The 24,138-nt window shown below is 41.7% G+C and overlaps 1 protein-coding gene and 1 long non-coding RNA gene across 8 annotated transcripts in view; one reads left to right on the top strand and one right to left on the bottom strand.

The window, feature by feature from the left end:
- fam49al (family with sequence similarity 49 member A, like) overlaps positions 1 to 23,830 on the bottom strand; it is a 34,224-nt gene extending 10,394 nt beyond the window's left edge. Inside the window, exons 1-4 of one of the 7 annotated variants that reach the window (XM_066717322.1) lie at positions 23,678 to 23,830; positions 23,498 to 23,574; positions 8,232 to 8,325; positions 1,624 to 1,703 (exon numbers count right to left, since the gene is read on the bottom strand). In XM_066717322.1, the coding sequence (XP_066573419.1) occupies positions 1,624 to 1,696 (73 nt within the window). In that variant the 5' untranslated portion in view covers positions 1,697 to 1,703; positions 8,232 to 8,325; positions 23,498 to 23,574; positions 23,678 to 23,830. Of the gene's footprint in view, positions 1 to 1,623; positions 1,704 to 2,644; positions 2,728 to 6,426; positions 6,739 to 8,231; positions 8,326 to 23,174; positions 23,246 to 23,497 lie in introns of those variants that run through there. The other 6 variants (XM_066717325.1, XM_066717320.1, XM_066717323.1 and 3 more) reach the window with 6 other exon arrangements.
- Positions 6,989 to 18,913, top strand: LOC136763365 (uncharacterized). The gene is made up of 3 exons (XR_010820975.1): positions 6,989 to 7,099; positions 17,593 to 17,777; positions 18,662 to 18,913. It is a non-coding gene; the product is annotated as an uncharacterized LOC136763365 (long non-coding RNA).
- Positions 23,831 to 24,138: the final 308 nt, after the last annotated feature.

Genomic DNA, 24,138 nt, shown 5'->3' with positions numbered 1-24,138 from the left:
CTGCTTTGGGGAATATAGTTAGTGCTGTACTGTTATGAGTAAAAGGTGCCCCCTGTAGATGTGGAGGAATAGGGATGCCTGCCAGTGTTGCATTACCCTCCCAAGGTAAATTGGCAGTGCTTTGAAATGTAGCTTTACGGAAGCAGCCTATTGTGGAAAAAAGTGGGGTCTATAAATCCAGCACATAAATAATCCAAATTATTTTACTTAAAAAATTAAAATGTTTGAACATCATAATAGAAATGCATCAATGTAAAAAAAATGAAATACATAAAAAACACTAAAAACCAGGTACTCTTGGTGGGATAGGGATGTCGAATATTCAGTGGTGCACAGATTTACTGCCAATTTAAATTGGGAGGACAGCGCGGCTGTGGAGAGTGTTCTGCTCTGTCATAATTTAGCTGATTTCGTCACAGCTTGTTCTCTAGGGCTTTTATAAAATATTAACTTGGGTCGAAACAACCCAAACCCAAGTTGAAAAGGCAGAGTGAGAGCTGTCAGCGGGTCTGTAGGGGTTGAAGACAGTTTGAGTGCTGTTGGTATTTTGTATGGGACGTGACTTGGGCTGAAGCTGCAATAGGGAAGCATTATATAGGTGAGAGTTCAGAGCCACTGTAGAGGATAATGAAAGGAGAAAGGATTAGCAAGGTTAAGTGAGGAAACACAACAGTGTGGTTTTAAGATAAAGCAAACTATATATATAATATAATATAATATATATATATATATATATATATATATATATATATGAATATTAGCAGCTATGTTATGTGTAAACCCAGTTTGATTCACTCTGCTAACATAACAAAAGAGAAGGGCAGAAAAAAGTAAAAGGCATGGCAAGGAACTGGGCACAACTGATGAATAGTTTGCAAATAAATTAAACAAAAAAATAAATTATATTATATTACATGATTGTAAATAATTGCCACTACTATCCCAACACAAAACATTATTGTTAAGCAAAACAGGCATGATATTCAAAAGAAAATAAGGAAGAAAAAAGATCACACTCAGAAATAAGTGTCAGTTCTTTGGGTAATAGTGTCCATATGCATAGAAAGCAATTGTAGGAAGCCTAACAAGGACATTGTCTCATGAAGGTGAAAGTGAAGCCACTTTAATTGGGAAGAATGCGTTAATCTTGCATGGCTTATAAATTTATATCTGGCCGACTGACACTTATTAGTAGGAGTGAGAAGACTGCATTAACCAAAGCATTTTTCCCTGATGTACATTTGCACCAGTTTTTCAGATTTATATATGCAGCATCTATAAACAACCATGTCCCTGAACAGCAAACCAAACAGAGAGAGCCCAGCAGTTAAGTAAGTAGTTATGCAATGAACATTTTGTAACCCAGCCATTGCATACACAACATTTTCAATATCTATTCTTAATCTAGATTCTCACTGCACACCTGTCTACAGATATACAGTCAATTTGCTATGTACTGATCAGATAAAGGTAAAGGAGAGAAACTGGTGCAAAGTAGGGAGGATGAAAAATGCTTTTTGGATGTCAGCTCCCCGACAAACCCCCCCAAAATAATGTGGAAAATAAATAAATAAATGAAAGAAAGAAAGAAAGGAAAAAAACATAAGAAGCCAATGGTCTCACGTTCAAAGTCAAGGAAAAATATTTGGCCATGCTCAAGTTCGGTGCAAGCCAGCACTTTCAGGAGATTCCCCATGAGCGCCCTGGAACAGAAGAAGGGAGAAGCGTGTGGGTGATGGAATGGAAGTGTGCGTGGGACGAGGGGGAGGGGTGGGGGGGCAGGGATGGGAATGGGGATGGGACGGGGGGTTGGGTGGGAAGGGGCAGTTGTGGCAGTTTTGGGGGGGAGGGCTGGGGGATCACCCTGGGTGATGCAGACGGAGCGACACAGACACACAGACACTCTCCCCCCCCTTTCTCCATCCTGTTATCCCCCTGTATGCCCTGCCATCCACTAGGCACTTGAAGTCAAGGTGGGAGATAGGGGAGGGGCGTGTTGACGACTCAAAAATGTCACATGGGGAAACAAAATAAACTCATTGAGGTCTCGAGGTGGTGGGACACATTTGATCTTTCTTTGATCTCTTCTGGGGATGGGGCAAGTGCTGGGAAAAGGGGTGGGCAATAATTTTAACACAGGCTATTGAGTTTGTGTGTAAGGGCTGGGCTTATAAAGAATTGTAAAACCAGCAAAGAAAGACTGAGGGTCTTAAATTAGCAGTGGATGAGGTAGATTTGGAACCATAAACCACTTCTGAACTGGTTGGAAATGCATCCCCATACACACACAACTAAAACATGCTACTGATTGCACTCGGAAGAATACAGAGACTAGCTTATTTTCTGTTTTGTTTTCTTCTGTATTTTTCCCCCCTCTTCTGTAATTTTCAAACAGGGAAAGATTTCCTGGGAATCAATTTTCTGCATGCTGCAGGGAATGGAGTCTGTCTGTCGGTTTTTGAGACAGAAGGTGTGATTTTGGGGGCTTGGGCTAGGGGTTGGGGGGGGCCAAGGGGGATCGGATGGTCTGAAGCGAGATGGGAGAGCGTCTGAAGAACTGCACCACGACATCAACCCCCCCTCCCTCTTCTCCTCCTCCTTCACCATCTCCGTGTTCCTCCACCTCCCTCTCACACACACTTACTTTCAAAGTCCAGGAAAAAATGTGGACAGTTCTCTAAATCCTTGCCAAGGACCTTAATGAGGTTCCCCATGGCCAGCACACCTAGGCAGGAGAAACAACAGACACATACAGTACAGCACAATACCACACCATCTCAAACCACGCATGGGGGCTGACTGCTTTACACTCTCTTTCGCAATAGGGAGCGGTGTCAGATTTGCCGGTTTATAACCTATTCTCGTGTTGCTAGGATCCCACTTTAACGGATGTACGCATGCATTAATGAAAACATTACGGCAGAAATCTGAAATCTAAACAACACTAAGAAAGCGCCAACACAAAAGGTGTTTGCAACACGGTTACTTAGCATCCATGACTGAAGGGGCAGTGCTGCTGAGCAAGACACAGCATGTGAGTTCAGGGGCCGGAGTCCTAGCTAAAGAGAAGACTCAACTCAAGGGAACTTGGATCGCAATCATAACAGAAATGTGCAAAATAATTCCCAGCATGCCTGGTTCTTCATTCAGTGTTGCCTGTGGACTGATCAGTCTCTATAGGCAGCTAACAGTAGGACTTCCACACTCTCAGGGTCAACAGACATGCTCCTTGAATGTTCAAGAATCAGTCAATCTGCAAAAACACTGTGTGTGTGGTCATGCTGCTTTATTGCTGTTTCTCTCACACTGAACATCCGCAAAACTAACAGACTGTGCAGCACTTCAGATAAAAACAAGTCAGTCACCTTTCCTACTGCAAGGGCACTGAAAAGTCCTCATGCAAGAGGTAGAATGTCAGAGTTAATAGATAATAGTTAATGGTTAATTAGCTATGATGTCTGGAGCACTGGCACTGTTAAGAATAGTCAATGCATATAAATGTATAGATATTAGAGAATTATAAATGTTAGATGATCACTTCAGGAGATGACAAAGGAAGCAGTTTTACCAGTTTCCAGTAGGGCCAGTGTTTGAACTAGGACGGTGGAGAGGATACTGCGGCAGCCTCACATTTAAAAGCATGACAGTCAGGGGGGGCGCTAGAGAGGATCCTTGTTGTGGAGATGGGGGGAAAAAAATGATAGTGGAAAGAAATGACCCAGTCATGGACGAGAAAGCTTCAGTGCCTCTGCAGTTTGGCATAAGAGAGCAATACATAAGGATCCAAAAAGCGTAGCAGACCACGCAACAGTCTGAGATTTACAGTCCTGTTAAATGACAGCCAGCATTTGGAAAAAGAGGGCCTTGTGAATCCCCTGGCTGTGTGTGGGTTTACTAGCAAAGCGCCACTGTAACAGGGGCTTTAAAAGAAAGAGAAGAAAAAAAGAACTGAAAAAACAGAGAGCTTTGAATTCTGTTGTGAATAGCTGCCTTATGCCTAATACAGCATTTGCGACAAGCAGCCTTAGTTAGGTTAGGCCAGGCTGCAGTCTCTTTCTGACTCTTTTGTCGAGCAGGGCAATTTAGTGCAAGTCTTGCCAGGAGTGACTACAGGGCTGATCTGACCTCGTTGCTGAAAGGATGTAGAGGAAGAAAGCATTTGCAGGAAAATAAGAAAGCCATGTCTGTGTCTTAATTGTTACGGCTGGTCCCTCACTTGCGATTCACTAAGAAGGCATTATGACAGCTCAGCGCTGGGCAGAGAGGGAAACTGAAATGCACGTTTCCCCCAGGCGCACACCTTCTCTCGCAGTAATGGAAAAGGATCAGCTAAGCCTTCACACGGCACACGAGCAGGAGATTTATTTGGAAAGGTGCACGTTACATTGACGTTGTTGATGTTGTTGTTGGGCATAAACAGGTTGGCTGTAACTCTTCTCAGGTGAGATTGTACAACAAAACCTGCCTGGAGAGTTACCTTTTGGTAGCAACTCCACATGCACAAATGCTTGGAACCTTTGTAGTTTCTGTCAGTATGATCTAGCAGTATGCAGTCTGCACTTCACAATGCACCTTGACACACATGGTCATGCACTATTGAACTATTGGAAGGACTAAGTAGGGTCTAAAGGATTTTCTTGGCTAGCATAGGGATGCATGGTTATGGAGAACGGAGGCCAAGATTGCGGGCAAGGCATGGTACTAAACAACATAGCCAACTAAGATTCCATAAGATAGGGACCAACCTCAGGGAAGTTTGGGAAAACCTGGAACAGGCAACTAATGGTGAAAAACAGGCCCACAGGGAAGCACACTGAAGTCTGATCAAAGTAACGAAAAGACACAGCTGAACAGCAGCGGCTGGAAATTACATTTGGGCTCGTTCAAGGGCTTCAACAAAGCAGCCTTTAAGGGAGTAAAAACTGCATCCTAAACTGTTCTGATCTCGCCCTTGATTTTAAGTTTAACTCACAATACCATACAAATATACACATGTCTGCATTTAAGAAAAGTATGTTAGAATGCGAGCTAATCCTGAATTGCTGATAATGAATTTGGGACACACACAACACATGCATTGACCCCGAGGCCCAATACAGGATAGAGCAGTATGGTACGATATGAGTAGGGATAGTGGGAGACGCGTGATGCTGCTGCAGAACAGTGAGAGGGGAACCCACAGGTCAGTATCACATCTTTTCCAGCACTTTCATTTCTCACATAACCATGCCCTCAACAACCGCAGAGGGCTCACATGCCAAAAAGCATCTGAGGGTTCTGCCAGACGCACTGTGAGGCAGCAAACCCACGATTCAGGAACAACACGAGGGCCTTAAACACGTGAAGAAAAATCTACAACCCGCCCCTCCAATCCACCTCCCGCAAATGTGGTGGGAGACATGGAGCTCCTTCACAGCACCAAGAGGAAGTGAAGCCATGGAAGGCCATCTTAAAATGGGTGGAGAGAAACTAATTTCCTCCTGCCGGCGACTCGTGAACACAAGAGTTGGGAAACCACCCGTCCACTACAATCTCACTCTTCGAAGGGCAGTCTCTTCAAATGTTGTCGGGGGCTGTCAAACAGTAAAACAGACACTCACATAATAAGCCTCAGTGCACAAACAGACTTTCCTCGTCCCAACCTCGTCCACTCATCCCAAATGAGTGAAAGGAGATGGTAAACTAAGAAGCCAGCTCATGGTCAAGGGCAGCTTATTGAATGTGTGATAAATAAATCACATCACCTGCAACTATGACAGTCACTCAGTGTGCCTGGTTGCTGACTGTTCCTGCCAATTGGATCATCCATTCTGGCAGTCATTATATTACATAATTTCAATAGTACCTATTTGTAAAAGTAGCGATTTAGGGGTTGTGAAACTGAGCGATACTTGTGGTTTGATGATTCAGTGCCGGAGTAGGTGGGAGGGGAGGGAAGTTCCCAGGCTAAGCTCTGAGCCCACCACTATCACTGGACTTCATATCGCAAGACTCGCATATTCTAAGATTTGCAGACACACAGACTAACAGATACGCAGACAGACACACAAAACAACAAATAAACAGACGTACACAAAAACGCCCACCCACAGCCAGCAAGGTCAGCCCCCAACCAGGTGTAAGGAGGACCCCCGTTTGCAGCTTCACACCATCTCTCCACTCCACACCTGCCCTCAAAACAGCTGCTGAACATAAACCCGGCCTATCAACCACCACCACTACTACTACAACTCCTACCATTGCGCCAGCTTATCCTATTTTTCATATTCTTATTTGCAATTACCATTCATGTCATAACCACTCTAACTAACACACGTAGAAACAGCAGGAGCTGCAGGAGCATAGTCCCAGTCTAACCAAAAACAAATCGTGTACAAAGCACAATAAGAAACCAACTTATTTTTTTATAAAACAACATTCTTTTACCGTCGAGAAACCTGCACCCAGAAGTCTTCTCAATGCAGTTCTTCTTTTTCTTTCCCTTTGTTTGCTCGCTTCTTTCTTTCCTTTTCTATCTTTTCCTGTCCTTCTTTCCCTCCCTCCTTGCCTCGCTCCCTGTGTGCTACAACTCTGCCTAGGTCCACCAGTGGCAAAGGTGGATGAAGCAGGCAGCGGGTCGAGGTATCTGCAGCGGCAGGGGAGCTGTCGGTCGCTGGGAGAGGCAGCTGCGAGATTAGCTCTCAACAGCAACCCAGCCTGCGCACAGCAATCCCCTCACACTTCTCTTTTTTGGAGTCTATTTTTAAAAGGTTAGCAGCTAGCAAAGTCTTTTTTGTTGGTTATGCTGCAAGGGTAGATTTGGAGGGAGGGAGGGGGAAGGGAAGGTGTCTGTATAGCTTGTGGCTTCCTGTGACCATTTCTGAATCACTTTTTTTTTTCAAATCAAATGATGTCAGCTCCTACTTCCTCAAAAATGCAAGTGCTGCTTCTCTTTTCTTTCTTTTTCTTTTTCCTCTCTTTCAAAAGATTGATTCAAGTGTTTCGGCAAAGTGCTATGCCGTTGTTTTGTCTTTACTCTGTCGGCTGTGAAGTCAGGGTGACTGAATGATTTGTAAAAGGGCCAGCTGGAATTGAAGTTAACCTAGAAACTGCTGCCCAGGTGAGTACGTGCCCAGTACCCAAGCTGAGAGAGGGAAAGCCAGGGGCAGCTGAACAGAGGGAAGTGAAGCAGGTGGTCAGAATGCATTTCTTGCTCTGACACCTCAAGACTGGCTTTGCATTTCCAAAATCGATGGAACAAAAATCACTGTCAGTTGTAGACCAATGGTTAAGATTAAGATCACCATGCAAGTCTCCAGAGTGGTTGAAGGATAACTCTTTCCCATCCCAGATTGTTTTATGTGTTTTTACAATTAATACAATGATGTGGTTGTGCAGCAGAAGCTTTTATCTGAAGTGACTTCACAAAGGCTTGGGGCCAAACTTTACATTAACCGCCACTGCTCAGTCGCTTACAGCAGGTTCTTGATTTCTAAGACTGATCTGAAGGATAGCGCATCAAGAAGGTTAAGGTTAACACATCGAGTCAGTCGCTGAACTGTGTTGGAACCCACTATTTTTTAGGAAGGATTCCCTTATCTTAACCCCTGGATCAATAAGCCTCCCTTTTTCTCAGCTATGAATCCTTGATTATTATTTTTTAACAGTATCAAAACACTGATGGCTGTTTTTTGTCATCTAATTAGGTGATCTTTGTAAAAGAAGTCCTGATCTGAGTGGGTGGTGTCTGGTGCTTGCTGAGCAACCCTGTATTCTTTGTTTACAACTCTTTAATTCAGTGATCAAGATAGTCTGTCATGGTCTGTATTTTTCAGACTCTTGGTCAGCCAGGTAGCTGGTGAACATGGAACCTGTCATGTAAGGAGGAGGAATTTAACTTGAAAGCCATAGTAACCCATAGGGTTCACTTCATTGTACTAGTCAGGAGGCTGCATTGCAACACTCCCAAGATACGGAGCCAGGCCAAATGTAAAACTCAACAGGCATTCATTTTGAGGTGTGTGTGTTTTCTCTTACGTTAGGCATTGTCTGCTTGATTGGCCACAATTGACCACCCTGAATAGAACAAAATGGATCATCCCTGATTTAGAGAAAAACTTTGCCATAACTTTGCAGTTTCCATTCCTGCAGTGACTGTCTTTTTCTCTCTATTTTATGCCATTTCACTTTCACCAGGGGATTGGGGTGTTGCTGTAGTGAATATGCTGCACGGTTGCTAGCATTTTAGATACCTTGCTTGCGATTTCTCTCAAGGGCCACTTCACTGCATCAACCGGGGTTGTTCTCTCTGTGTAAATCACTGCATCAGCTCTGCACAACCGATAACTGTGATGGAGAGAGAGAGAGAGAGAAATGTGAGACCAAAAATAGAACTAGTAAATTTGAATGTTACCTTTCCTCATGAGCATGGATGGCCGTGTCCTTGACGAAAGGAGACTCTATATTCCTCAGTGACCACCCTCCCCCAACACCCTTTCCAGCCAGTGCACCATTAGGATAGGATATCCCATTCTTTCACATAAAGCAACAGAAACTCAATTTAAAGTGGTGCCACGCTCACTGTTTTGCACTTTTACAGACATAAGCAGAGAGAGAGAGAGAGAGAAAATATCAAAATACTAGATCAAACTGTGCACCACTGGATACCAAGACTCCTGTATTTCTCTTTATCACAGAGGGAAAATTAATTAAAATACTTATCAGAGAGCAAAATCTGATCAACGTCTCACACTTTATTTTGCGTTTTATTTTATTTTCACATTTAGAAGGAGAAATTAATAAATGCATATCAGTTACAATACATAACAATCACCCCCTCCTTTAACACTCCAAACCAAGATGAATGAATAGATGGATGGATAGTAAGATAGATAAATATATATATATATATATATATATATATATATATTTAGATAGACAGATTGATGAAAGGAAAAAGATCAATGAACCCCTAAATAAAAATGTCTCTATGCTTTTAAAAAGGAGCAATGCATTTTTCCACTTTAATATTTTATATCTTTCAATGAACTTACAACATGTTTACAAAGAGGTGCTCAAATATGATTTCCATCAGACCTTGTGGTTGTTGTTAATTAAATAATTTATTTTTGCTGTCCTGGAATTCTGCCTGCTCCAACTACATGTACCTGCCCCCCGCCACACCAGCATCCCTGCGCTCCCTCCCTCCCTCTCTCTCTCTCTCACTCCCTGTGCTCTGCAATCCCAGCTATCAAAGGCAGTATTTCACCAATTTGCTCGCAGTGGTGAGCACAATAAAGAGCCGTGCCATCATGTTACATAATCCTCGCATTGAGTTAAACAATCCAGGAGGGTGGCAGAGGGGCATAGGAAAGAAAAAAAAAATCAACTCTGGAACAGTGCTGTGGCACATAACTCTCAATGAAGTGTGCCACTGAATTTGCATGGACACCTCGAATGGGAAGGGACGCCAGACTTAGGCACTTTGATTATTTTTAAGCATGTCACTCTGTAGGCAAGCCAGAGGACAAAGGACAAATACACTTTTACTACAGAACTGGCCTTCTCACCTATGGGGAGTGCCTGTGCTGTTTAGAAGTAAGATCTGATTTCATTATTTGGGGAAGTAAAATAATTTGAAAAAAAAGAAACACAAAACCACATAATGCTCCTAGTTTTCACACAACACAACATCAATGTCAGTTTCTGAACTATTTATTGTTAGGTGCTGAAGGATGTGCAAGGCCAAGCTAAAATAGATACTCTTGTGTTTGTGTGTGCTCCATTAAAGCTAGGTATTGAGCTATAGCCATATCTTTTCTATCTTTTTTACAGTTAAGCACTGACACTGAAGTACACAGACCCAATGAGCTCAAAGGACACAGGACAGCATGTGTGTGTGAGTGGTGATTATTCATGTTCCTTGATGCAGCGGTGCAGTACAAGAGAGATAAGAGCCGCATGCATCTACTCAGGAGCAGTAAGACCAGAGCAAATGGATATTAACGTCACTTCATCACCAGTCAATCAACAGATCAGTTTTGCTCCGCATTGCTTTTTTCCCTCCAATGTGAGCTTGGCGCCACTTGGTTTTACATGCCAGGGCACCTATACAACACTGCAACACAAGGCACAAGTCATCAAGATAATATACATTATAGTCAACAGACGCAAGAAGAATCGCTCATAGGCTTGACACACCAGTCATAATGGACTGAAATCTGCCTACTTTAGGTGGCACACTTTAACCACATTTAGACACTTTCCTGAATAAACCAGAAGCTGACTATTTCAAAGCAAGATTTTCTGTGGATTTAGAAATTGAGAACAGACAACAGGAGCAGAAATAACCTATACAATTTGCAGAAGCTTAGCTGATGACAGTTGGAGCCCACGGAAACTAGAGAATGCTTCATTGTGATGTCTGCACCGTCTAGGCACTAGGGCTCTGGTGGTGGCTGGATTGGCAACACTTGCAGAAAGTGTTGGGGGGGGGAACATCAAGGAGCGGCTGATCAAGAGTAGAGCAGCACTTGGACAGTAGAGCAGCACTCAGATTACAGCGAGCAACCCACTTTTGCGATGCTTTTTTCCGTCTTTCACTTTCACACACATTGTATCGTTCAGATCTTTACTTCAAACTCCCCACAGTACAACACATTATTTCATTTATTTCACTGCTACACCCTGTGTGTTTTCAAGATCTATGCAGCAAGTACTGCATCGCCTGCATGTTAAACTCTCCTCCCTGTACAGCAAATCTAGTCCAGTTCTGCCCTCTGGAACTCCAGGCATCTTCTGGCACTCATTAGCATTAAGGAACGCTTAACTGCACTGATAATTTGCTGCATTAGACCCATTTAATTGCTCTGAGCTACCAACAAATCTTTAGCCTTCAAGTTGCTTTACTTTATGAGTAAAAGTCAGGCAGTTTTAGAGTTCAGAACAATTACAAATTAAAGAAATGTTTAGATCAACTTAGAGTTCAATTAAGTAACAAAGATATCATATGGACAATAAACCAGCAAATACTGCAGCACAGTCGAACAGGAGTGAGAAATCCTGCTCCCAAGCACCATTCTAGGCGATCTCTGGAGGACCTCATTTTCACATCATTGTTGCTTGATTGTGAGGATTTAACACATTTCATTTTCAAAAGGAGAACAGTCCTATACACAGGACACGCAGTCATGGACTTGACATTACACTTTGCTCAGTGCCTGGAACAAGAGAACGAGGGGGACATAAAGGAGAAAGGACCAGGGTATGAACTATGGCAATGGTGGGCTATAAACTGTCTCCACAAATATTTCACAGATAGGCTGTAAACTCAAGACTGCAGGTGCCAGATTAGTCCATAAATCAACACCCCTCAGTGAAAGAATTAGCACTACATGTGGAATTGATGAATAATGCATGCAATCTGATTCAATAAATCTCATCCCTGCCACATGCAAGCAAGTGACACACAAAAGAATTGGTTGAATCCAGACTGGCTGTATGACGCGTGCTATAGTCTGGCTTTTATTTTGCTATTCAATCAACCATCCGACAATAGTTATGGTGCACTCTGATCACGGATCATTACAGGATTTACTCCTGGCAAGATAATAAATAAATACTTTTTTCTAGAAAAGTGTCCACTGTCTTACAAAGAATGGAGGTTTTCCCATCTATGAAGCCTACGTTTTTACTTTCGGTGGGATTGTAATAAAGCAATGAAGCTTAATATCATCAGAGCTTATTGAGAGCTTGTACAAGATGCTACTAAGGACAACCACTCCTTTTCTTGTGAATAACAGCTATCTTAACATAAGAACCGCGAAATCTCCCATGACCTGAACGAGAATACGGTTTTAAACGGAATAATTAGTCCAGATTTTCCGCACCTGTCACATACTCACCCCTGCTCCCGGGCCGGTACTAAGACTTGATGAGACTGCAAATGCACGCTGACAGAACAGTATGGCACAACACAAAGTGATTAGCCAGAGGCAGTGTAAAGAGGAGTCTCAATAATCCAGCTAATGAATATTTTGCTGATTTTTAAACAAAATCCTTGAGTGTTAAAACAATAATTGTGATTTTAAATGAGGAACAAGCCGAGATCTCTTCTCACACATGGAGCTGTGGCTGACTGAGCCCCCTTTTCCGACAGTTTCACTAGAAATTGAATCTTACATGACTCATTCCTCCCTCAGTCCATCACTGCTGTGAATCTTGTACATGACGTTACAGTACTTTTTTTTTCTTTAAATAAGCAACAATTATGAAATATGATAAATCTGCTATTTTGAAGCATATATCCAGCGACATTACAGAATATGTGATAATCTTTCTGTCTGCAGTGTACATGTGACCTGTTCAGCTGAATTGTCATATTTAAAGGCAGGTGTTTAAATAGGTGAAATATTATGGCAAAAACAAGTCAACCTAAAAATTTGACAGTTCAGTCAAAATTAGCAAATTTTAGATATTTGACTTCAAGGTGAGCCACCCATTCTAAGAGAGGAGTGGCTATTTGTAGCTTTCATCAACTCCTCATCTTTCCTGTCAGTGTTCTCTACACCCCCCCTCAATAAAACACATACACACTCACACTCTCTCACACACATACAGTTCAATAGAGAGTAAGAGGATATGAATGTCAGCCTTAGAATTGTATTAGACTCGACCCTCTGAAGGGAAAGTGCTTTTTGCTCTTGTTTATCAAGTCGTCTGTCTGTCTCAGTCATGCAATCCACTAGAGACCTGGGTTAGGCTGGCCCATGCGGTGTATGGAAGCCCAGTCTGGGAGCAGGTCTCATGCCTCATAGCCCAACAGAGCCATCTCGCTGACCAGCCCACAGACAAGGAACGCTCTCCATGGCAGACATCCACAAATAAAACATTGGGGGGGGGGAGGGGGTTACAGTCCAAGCATCCCAAACTTGCTCTTTAAATAATCAGCATTATTATTATTTTCTTAGCAAATGCCCTTATCCAGGGCAACGAAAAGTTTACATAAGACACATTTCAAAGCATCACAAACATCTTAACACCAAGGCTTAAATGATTGGCTCAATTAAGCAAATCACTGATTCAGTTAGAAGATTTAGAGATCAGTCCCCGCGGCCCTTTGGAACCAGATGTGAGAACCTCTGGACTATGGGGCTGAACCTTAAAAGCACCGGACATTAAAGGGACCTTCCACATTCAGGTTTCAAATACAAGACAGCATTGCATTATTGGTTTTAGAAAAAAACCCAAAACAAGCCTTGAGGCTGAACAATATCCTGCCCCTAAAGTAGATTCTCCTTGATAATGATATAAGGCACACCCATCCAATGCCCCCCAGTCTCTGCTAAAACCTAATAGAACCATCCTTATGGTATCTCATCACATCTCAACAAAGGTGTAAATTATAACAATGCTGCATCTACACAGTCATTACAGCTATACAGCTAACTGATGTACTGAGTCACTTGTGAATATTTATACACATAGTGTGAATAATGACTTGCTGTTTAACCAGTATATCCATGGGATTAAACTGAAGAAAAGATTCCTTTGAAATCACATACATGTTGAGTTATTCTCAGAGTATAGAAAATGGCTGGGCATACAAAGGGATATCACATAGTGACGATATTCATTTGTCTTTTCGTAAGGTGCTGTGAAGGATTAAACCACCAGATTTTTCAAGGAATGTGCCTTTGAAGGCTGACAGATCCAGAATGTATCTTAGAAAACACACTTATTTATTTTTACATAAAGAGGGTGGAAAAAAAATATAGAAGAGAGAAACGCAGTCCTGACTGAGGAGAGAACAAAGGACAGCTGTGGGAGGGATTGTGCTTGTATGTCTATGGCACTTTACTCTTATTAATTCTGGTCAGCGAACAAGAATGTTCCAAGGGAGAAGATTTTCTTCTTCCTATCCCCCCTCAGTAGAGAATTCTGCTCTAGCAAGTGCAGAGCAGTCATCCTTTCATGCTGTATAATTACATGTTAAAACGATGCAGATATTCTGCATGCATTTACTGGGAGCGAGTACATTGCTATTGACAGGGAGTTGGGCTCTTGCATATATCTGGGCTGGCAGTGTCAGAACTGGCTAACCTTGCAATGGATTGAACGCAAATGCAAAGTTACAACTGAGCTAACTTGGACAATACTGGCTACCACCACAGAAACCCTAATTTTGCAGGAGAAGAGAAGACTTTATTGGTGATAGCAATGCCATGACTGGGATCAGAAATGGACAGCAGTGGTTATGATAGGGGCTTTAGAGTTTGTCATGAAAAAAATTGCTTTCGTGCTATATGGAATATACTCCGGGAGTATACAAATATGAAATTTAAAAAAATGAACTAGACTGCAGGAACAATTCATCTGTCTTTTTTAACTGTGCCATGTCTGGTTTTCATTTTTGTGAGGATACAGTGTATCCTTTGAGACTAGCTTCCCCTGGAAAACACACCCTTTCTTAACCCATTATGTGAACTACTTATTTGTATCACCTGTGTAGAAGACCAAAATGGATTCTCCTTCTTGATCATCAGTGTAAAAACACTTGCAGGAGAAATGCAGAGAAGGTTATCAGAGTGCTGTGTCTATTTCCTGTCCTACATATTGATGCACCAGACTAAAGTATACATCAAAAATGTTCATGTTGATAGAGAACACTGGTCAATCAGGGGCTTTGTGGTAGATGCTTAAAACAGACTGTAAAGATGGGTGCTTTAAGTTGATGCAAAAATAAACATCAGCAGTTATACCATGTATGTCTGTATCTTTTATATATATATATATATATATATATACACACACACAGACACATACGTGAGTAGATCTACATGTCAAGGTCAAGTAGGAGTGCTTTCCCCAAGCACTGTATACAGTAAAGTCCAAGGTCACAATAGGGGTTGGCATAATCCACTGCAAAAGCCAGTTCTCATGTCCTTGATTGACTACAGTTCACAGAAACACGAGGAACCCAATTTCAACACACAGCAGCACAATAATGCAGACTGTTCTTCTGGAGAGAAGCTGGGACCAAGAGGTTGATGTGTAGGCGGTCGCTGACATATAATAAAGTCCAGGTACACCATGCTCATCCAAGGGTATTTTTGGATAGATCTACTGCAGATATTTTCTTCAAGTATTACAGATTTTTTTTGGTTGTTGTTTTTTTGTTTTTCAAAGCTGAATGTTTGAAAACCTGGTGGATGAATCATCTTCGGTCAAAAGCTTAAAGAGAACATCGCGTAGGTGGAATTCTCTTTCTCTTTCTCCTGCTCTCTCCCTCTCCCTCTCTCACTCTCAAAAGTAGGGGCAAACTTTTTGTTTGGTGTCTCTCCACTTGCTAATCAGAGAGTTCTCCACTCAAGTAGACTTTTAGATCAATGGGCCTTCAGACATGGCATAATTATCATAAAAGGAAAACAGATGAAGAGCTGTTCAATCCTCAGGTCTACATTTCCTGGAGGGAAAACGTGCTGATACATAGATGGGGATAATAGTGATCTTCAGCAGTGGGGACTCCATAGCACAGTAGTCTCCAAGCCTAATTGACTTAATACGTGAAGGTTAACAGGGTCTTAAGCCACTGATTGAAGTCTTGTACAAAACGCTGAAGGGCGGGGGACCGCTGCCTAAGTGGTCTGTAGTTTCTCAAAACAACACTTGCGAGTGCAATTAAGAAACCTTTCCTTTTTAGGGCTTGTATGCCAAGGAGCACCTGCATGATCACATTCAGAAGCAGGTCGTTGGCCATTCTGCGGGACGGTTCATAATCGGAAACAGTCGGAAGAGGCATTCCTCTGCAATCTCACCTGCTGCTGCTAGAACACTCGTCCACTTCACTTGTTTGACTGGTGACGGGTGAATTATCATACAGTTGTATGCGCTGTACTACACTAAGCACCTTCACTCAGAAAACCAGGATCGGGATTTTGGAAAAAGAACAGGAGCAGGAACAGTGACACATTAGTCTTCTAAATGAACTGATGTCTTGGGATATTTCCTATGGTTTTAATACTTTTGGTAATATAGTGCTGTTCCTTTCATTATGTAATCAAAGTTATTATCAGTGAAACATGCATTACAGAATTGGTTGCATAAACAAAATTCACCTAACGGAACTGTCTGGAAGAGTTTGTAATCAGCTGCATGCAGTGCTGTAGAGACAAACTGAGTTGGTTAAGAACCAGCAATGGGCCCCACCCTGACTCCAGGAGGGCCAGACAGCTGCTGCAGAGTAAGCCCAGATGCCCCTGTGTCTCAGTCCAGCTCTGATCAGCAGCTAATAAAATAGGTCAGCGCCTCGCTCCCAGTCTGCAGCCCTCTATCTACCTGCACTGCTAGGCAACAGCTAACCACTTGTGCATAAAAATGTGCTACAGCAACAGAAAAGCAAAGGCAGCACAAAGAGCCAGATAGATGGGTGAAGCGATATGAGGATGTATTCTCTTCAGATGCTAAAATGTTTTACTTGTCAATGCACATGACGACTCGTTAACCCACCCATGGATATTTGAGCACGTGGCATGGGTAGACCAATTTATTGATTTGCCTTGGAGAGAAATGAGAGGAACCAACAAAAGACAGATCGAGAGCCTGATGAATTGATGAGTAAACAAATCGGTAGGCTGACAAAAATCGAAAAAGGTAGTCTGAAGGCTTTCTAGGTCAGGACCCTTCGGAAAAGAGAAAACACACAAAAAGGGATTCAAAAAGAGGGAGAGGCGGATCGATAGACAGATAAACATGCTCACCTAAGCCTTTTGTATAACAAGGTCACAGAGTTATGCGGGGAAGGCGAAAGCAATGGCTACTGTATTTTTAACTTACTATTTTTAAATAACCACATTATGTGCTCTGTTAAGCTCTGCACAGAATTAGCACAGAAATGGTGCAAGTTTCTGTACCTGACACCCCCAACCGAAGAGCAACTTTCCTTCGAGGCTTCCCCAGCGCTAAGAGAACGCATGGACCAATGTCACCCTGGTACATCCCTCCTCTTGTACAGCCCCCTTTTGAGAAAACTGTGTCAGATAAGTGCACTGAAGGACCCAGACTTAAATACTCAACCACCACATCTGAATTGAGTACCAAACAGACCATGGGAAATGATATCACTATATATACATTGTACTGGAATATACTACCATGAGAAAGGGGTACGAATGAGATATAGCATTCTGTACATTTTTTTTTTTTTTCTTACCTGGTTCATTTGGTTACTCATTTGCCGGGCAGTTGGTTTTGGATTCCCATTACTTTTTGTGTGAAAAAGTATCTCCCTTATGCTACTGGATTGTTTTGTTTCCACTATACAGTATATTAAAACCAGTATCAGACCCATATCCAGCCATGTAGGTGTCCCAGTTCACTGAATCCTTCCAGTTACAGACAAAGTTGCCCATGAAAGGAAGTACCAGCACAATGGTGCTTAGGTAACTCATCACATTCAGATGCATGCTTAATGTTGAACACCTATATTCTGACTGTAAATGGATAACATTTTTCTGAACTGGTCTAAATCCACCTCTATGTATTAACCAGTATTTTAAATAATATATTTAAACCAAATTATTATTATAATTATAATTTCTTTCTTCTTTTTTCAAGGACTGCAGACAGAGGCATTATTAGATGTGAAGAGGTTCACGATTGGTCCCATCGTTGGTTTTGATGGAAACGTGTGGTATGTCGCAGTACAGTGAACAATTGACCTGGAAAATTAGAGATAACCTTTTCAAATGGGAATCTGCATCCTAGATCCAGGAAAGAAAGACGGGCAAGTGAGGACATGAGTAAGTACCATTACAGGTGCAATGTTTGTAATAAATAGCAACCAATTTTGATGGAACAGCTAAAACAGAACCTTCTTTTAAGTCAATAATGAGATCTGTTATTCCTTGAAATTTGAATAAAACAACTTTTTAACAGTGAAAAAGGCTTCATTATATTTAAAAAAAACAAATAAATAAATCACTGGGAAAGCCTCAGAATGTGAAATCATAAGGTACAATGAGTCACCTTTATGTAACTGTCTCACAAAGCCTGGCTTATATGTTATAAGTTGTACTTTTTTATTAAGAAAATGGGGATGGGTCCATAAACTTAACAACTGATATTTCTAATTTTTCCCCACATTTCTGAGCCTATCTCCAAAATCTGGGCTTCATTATTTTAAGATATTTTAAAGGATTTGGACAATATTGCCTGTCACTCACTGTGCTTTAACAAATACCTGTAAATCCCAAGTGATGCTGTGAAGAATGTCAGATGGATATGCCAATTTCTAAGAAGTCAATTTACCATATAATACCATAAGGAACTTCCTTCATACTAAACTTGCTTAACCCAATCCCCAGGAAGAGGCCTCTGTTTAAAAAACAAACTCAATTAACTTTGGCTGTTTTACCTGCTGGTAGTGGGTCCTGAGAGTGGAGGGACTGTCATGGCTTCTCAATGGTCCAGTGTTTTGGACCATCATGTCATTCGATTTAAGTTTAATTTGTATTGAATCATAAACCAAAAACATACACACTGCACTCTGCCAATACTGTCTAATGACAAGTCACACCAAAACAGGCAAACACAGCCACTGAGAAAAGCATTACAAAAGATTTTTGTCTGTCTGTCATTTGTCTTTGTCATTAACTTACATACAACTTTCTTTTCCTTTTGACAGACTTCTTGGTAACTGTACATTCTAGCTGCACCTGACCTGACGCTGACCTGTATTTCTTACATGTGTGAACATATTGAAATAACTGCGAGGATACTGTGCATGATCTCACTTCAACAATGGAAAGCAACAATTTCATCTTTTCCCATCCTGATCGAAACAAAGGATAAATGCTTTAAATGCTCTTCCCACAGATCTGTTTCTTTTTGTATGAAAGGCTCTATATGAAGTTTCATTATTGTTAATATCCTTCCAAACCGCTCCAATAAACCTTTTTTGGGGTGTGAATGTGCAGCTGTTGTTTCTAAACCTGTTGGTGCCACTACCAGCCCAGTTCAATCCTTTGCTTTAATGGGATCGGGCAAGTGACTGTGACAGACTACTTTTGTATCCATCACATTTGAATTTAGAATCTCTGGTGTGGAGTTCTGTGATACTGCTGGCCCAATGAAATGTGCAAAACAAACACACAAATAACTACAACAATCTGGTGCTTTAAGATGCAGAGTCTCCCTAAGAAAACAAATCAGAAAAAATAATAAGGTAGGTTATAACCCTAACACTGTAGGCAAGTGGGGATTACTAGATATATGGTGTACTAATTGGATCAGAAGTGAGGCCTAGGTATGGTTTCCAATTCCCGGCATCTCTGTGGATGGAGTCAGTAACTGACACCTTGGATTAACAGGTGTCAACCAAGCAACAAACACACTGCATTCCTGGACAAGTAAATAAATCAAATCCTCTGGGCTTTGGCCTATTGGAATAGGTCTGCTGTGTGACTTGGAAGCCCCTGTCAAAGATAAGTGGAATTAAGCAGCTGCACTGAATATTTGACATTTTTAAGCCATGGCTATGGTACACACCTGCAGCATTCAAGCCCAAAAGTGATCTGGACCAGTTATATGTTTCAAGACAAAACATCTCTGATTATTACAGTAAAGTTAATAACACCAATAGCTGAAAGTGTTGGATGTTGAATTGTGATAAGATTATAATCTTTATTTTATTTCACCAGCGGAATGGAAGAGGAATGTTATGACAGACAACAAGGGTTGTGGTAAATTGCACTGTTTCCAAGTCCAATTCCAAATCCAATTTCAATTATTTTTGCCATTGAAATATTAGGCTCTGAATTAAAAAATGAATTACAAAAGGAACTGGAATCGAAAAAAGTGGAACTGATCCCATTCCTGAAGACGAGAACATAGTCAATAAATGAGACTCCAGTGCCCATTCAGCCCCACCCTGGAAATAATACTGCAAGAGTTTTCTACTCTGGTCTAAGTGATACATTTTTTTTTTTGCTTAAATAGGACCGATGGGACAATTCCCCCTAAAGTCTTAAGCAACAGATGATTTAAAGACATCTAAAAATGTTCTGGACTCTTAGCTTCTCAAGGACTGGTCTTCAAGGAGCTCTGAAAATGCTGTGCAAACTTCAGCCAGGTTCAGTCAGTGTGTTGCTCAGTAAGTTCGTTTTTTTTGCACTGTTCTTTGGTTATGTAATAGTTCCCATGTATCAAGCAGAGAGGTTTTTGAGGAGTGTGTGTGGAAAATGGAAAAGCCAGTACGGGAAAAGAGGGCTGTACCCATGGACTGTATTAGCTGAGCAATTCCTTCTAATGTGCTAAATTCATTAGAAGTGGGAAGGGGGGAGCTAACCAGTTTGGATTAAGGTTTTCAAAAGACCATGCATCAATGATTTTCAAGCTGCTACACATTAGTGGTGCAGTTATAGAGCATTAAGGCTTTGGATAGCTTACTGTTAGTCTTTACCAGCAAAATACACTGTTAAAAAATATGAATATGTCGCTAATGAGCTATTCACTGTAAAAAGAGGATTAATTACCAAGCCTACATAACTCATCGTTGCCAAACTCCCTAAACTAAAAATGTTTAATGCCAATTTGAAGTTCAGTGGCACTAAAATAATGCACAGTACCTAATGAAACTCTTACTGGATTCACAAAAGTATATATCTATTTTATGTTTTCTTTTGGCTTCTATTGTTCCGCCCCCTCAAGAGGCATTCCAGGTCTATGCACGTACCCTGTTTTTGCATATTTCCCGCTCTTTTTTGCACTTCGATGTTCCCCTCCCACCTCCCCACCCCTTCCCTGCGAACTCCGCTCTCACGGGCTGTGCTTCCCCACTGTCTGCCCTGGCTGCTCTCACCCTCGCCTGCTCCCTGCTGCAGAGAGGAGGCTTCGTAAGCTAGTCTCAAGGTTAAGAAAGACACACAGGCAGATACCCAACCCCTCACCCCTCCCCCTTCTCACATTCGATATGCTTTCCTATCAGCAGAAGAGCCCGTCAGATCACATAATCACCCGGCGATTGGCCTCCGTCATTGGCGCAGTTGTTGTTTAAAATTATTATTTTACTATTTGGTTAATTTCAAATACATGAATATGTTTCTAGTATGAAAATATCATGGTGTGGTAGCCCTGTCATACCCACAACAGGAAAAAAAATAGATATATTTATATAAATGTCAGATATAAAGATCTCTTAATAGCTAAACCACAACACCACATAGGAGGTTGACTGCAGAAGCACAAACATGCTCACCTATTAATAGAAGCAGAGACTATACAAGCAAACTACACATTGCAATGCCCCTTTGATATCACATGCATCATCACCCCATACAGATGTATCCACAATGAATAGGAAAAGGGAAAATGGGAAGTGAAAGAATGGAATAAACATATATATATATATATATATATATATATATATATATATATATATATATATACATAAACATATACATATATGGATATAGTGAAACAAAAAGCTATCTAGCTGGCAGATAAATAGTACTATACAAGAATGGCAGGTTGAGCCCGAACACACTGACAACAAGAAGATGAACGAATAGATACAGTACATATAAATGGAAAAGCTGCTTAGCCAAGAGACAGATATACATCTAATCAGCTTAATTAGTTTCAAAGATAGACAGACAGACAGACTGGACGGAAGAACAGACAAGGCAGGCATGTTTCCATGGGCAAACAGAGGGATTTGGGGTGAGAGCTCACATCATCAAAAGCAGCCAATGAGAAGCTTCCTTTAAAATGTTCAAAGGGAGTGTCCTAGCAACAGAGGGCTACATGCAATCTGCCAAAAATTATTAATTAAATAAAAAAATTATAAACTAAAACACAATTAAGCTACAAGAGTCGTATGGATCCCCTACCATCCTCGATTGTGTTTCTCAAAAGCAGTAATGAAGCACAAAGACAAACAGGCAAATAAAAAACCACCCCCTCTGCCTCTATGAAGTCGGTTTGGTATACACAAGTGTGGCAATGATACCTCAAAGACATCTCCGCTTCCTTGAAGTGAGAGGTGTAAAGTGATGGACATATTGGCTATTGCTGTCTGTTTTAATGCCCCACCCCTACTTACACCACCATTCCCCCTGAAATAATGAGGATGAAAATCATAGCAAAAAAAATGTATTTATGTTTAAAAAATATATATTGAGCCAAATAACCGAAAGCATACTTCTGAGTGAGGTGGGAATGTGGCCCTAGGGGGGGCATGCAAATGATTGTTGTGTCTTATCATTCACTGTCAAGCCTCTGTAAAACCATTAAGATACAGGGATTACTGGCACAGTCCTGTCAGAGATGGGCTGTATTTCTGAAACCCAGCTCCAGCAAATCTCACTGCACCCACTACGGAGAATCTACCGCCAACTCTGTCTCTTTCTCTCTGCCTCACACACTCCCACAAACACAATGCAGAACTCCCCATAAAACCAGCAGTCCTATGAGCTTGGGTCTTATTAGACAGCTATTGTTCTTCATTCAGCCTATTTTTCCTTAAATATATATATATATATATATCTGACTGTTTGCTTAAAAAATCATAATACAAATACATACTATTATAAAGGAGTATCTCCGATTTAGTTAAATCCAATCATTCATTCTTACATTCATTCATTCATTCATTCATTCTATGTCCTGTATCTATCTGGATGCTAGTTCAAGCAAGCTAGGCTCCCCTATTGTGTTCATGTGGTTGCACGGATGGAAAACACACTGTCACACACATTCACACACACCTCCATGTATGTTTCATTCAGACACTGGCACTCTTGCATCTACACATATGCATCCCCTGCCTTTGACAGGTGAGGAAATTAAGGGCTATCATTTCAGATTTCAGAATACAAGCCCCGCGTCTCTGTTCCCACCCTCAGAGCATGTTTGACCAGAGCTAGAAAATATGAATGATTATTCTATGGCACACACAAATGCTGTATATGCATAGAAAATGTATAAACACACACACACATCCATATATATATTTATATTTACACCACTATATTAATTAAGCTTTTGAACAATTGAATATCTGCTGTAGACTGCTGATACACTGAGCTATGCAGATGCACCTCGCACCACTTAGTCCATGCAAAACAATGTGTGTGCCTGGGTATGAGTGTGAGTGCTAGTGTGCCGTGTTAAATGCATTGCAGATTTGGTAAGCTCACCTTAGCACAAGGCTTCCTGTGCAGAACACATTATGAATGCGGCTTCCCTGTCCTTTCGCTGTATTTGTCTCTTCCCTTGTGCCCTGAACACACAGCCCCCCAAAATCTGCCTGCAAGCACGCCTTGCCGCCACTCCACTGCTAGCCACTGCACCGCACAAAATGCAAAAGCCCGCTAACAGCATTCTTTTGTACCTTGACCTGAGCCTGTCAGAAGCCCCCTTTCTCATTGACTGGGAAGCGCGAGAAAAAGGAGCGGAGAATGAATGGAAGAGAATGACAGGAGAAAACGAGACGCCTGTCGCAAAGGCGGATGGTACTTACTGCCAGCTAAGCTGTGGAGAGAGGGGCTGTCCTGCTTCCTTTGCTGGGAGGGAAGGTGGAGGAGTTTTTTTTTCTCACTGAAGTCAGGATGAAAAGAAATTGGTCAAATTAGACAAGGAAAAAAAAATCACCCCTCAACAGTACTTATTTATCCAAATGACCCAGTTTGGCGTAGATTACCAAACGCCTGCTTGCTTCTTCCACAACCTCAAACAGTGCCTCTCTCTCTCTCGCTCTCTCTCTCCTCTCACTGTGCTCAAGACAGTCCCTGCCCAACAGCTGCTGCTCTATGTGAAATAAATTGCAGCGCTCTTCTCTGACTCTCTCTCTCTCTCTCTCTCTCTCTCTCTCTCTCTCTCACAAAGACCACCAATCCCCCCACCCCCTCCTTAACACCCCCCTCCTCCTGACTAACAACTGACGTTTCAAATGAGCTTGCTGGCACAAGAGAGGAGGGGGTTGGGGGGCTGTTAACCCTTCCCCTGCTGGGGCCTCAGCTCATGCATCTCAGCAGGTGTCGGTATGCGCTAGTGAATGTGTGGATCCCCCAGCCTGCTAGTTAGCTTCAGCAATAGAGGATAGTCAATGGGCCATGCATAACTACATTGTAGCACATTAACAGAATGGCCATTGTTAATACC

This window comes from Amia ocellicauda, chromosome 11 (assembly GCF_036373705.1).
Source record: "Amia ocellicauda isolate fAmiCal2 chromosome 11, fAmiCal2.hap1, whole genome shotgun sequence".
In the NCBI taxonomy this organism is placed as follows: domain Eukaryota; kingdom Metazoa; phylum Chordata; class Actinopteri; order Amiiformes; family Amiidae; genus Amia; species Amia ocellicauda.
This window is presented reverse-complemented; position numbering and strand designations above follow the sequence as displayed.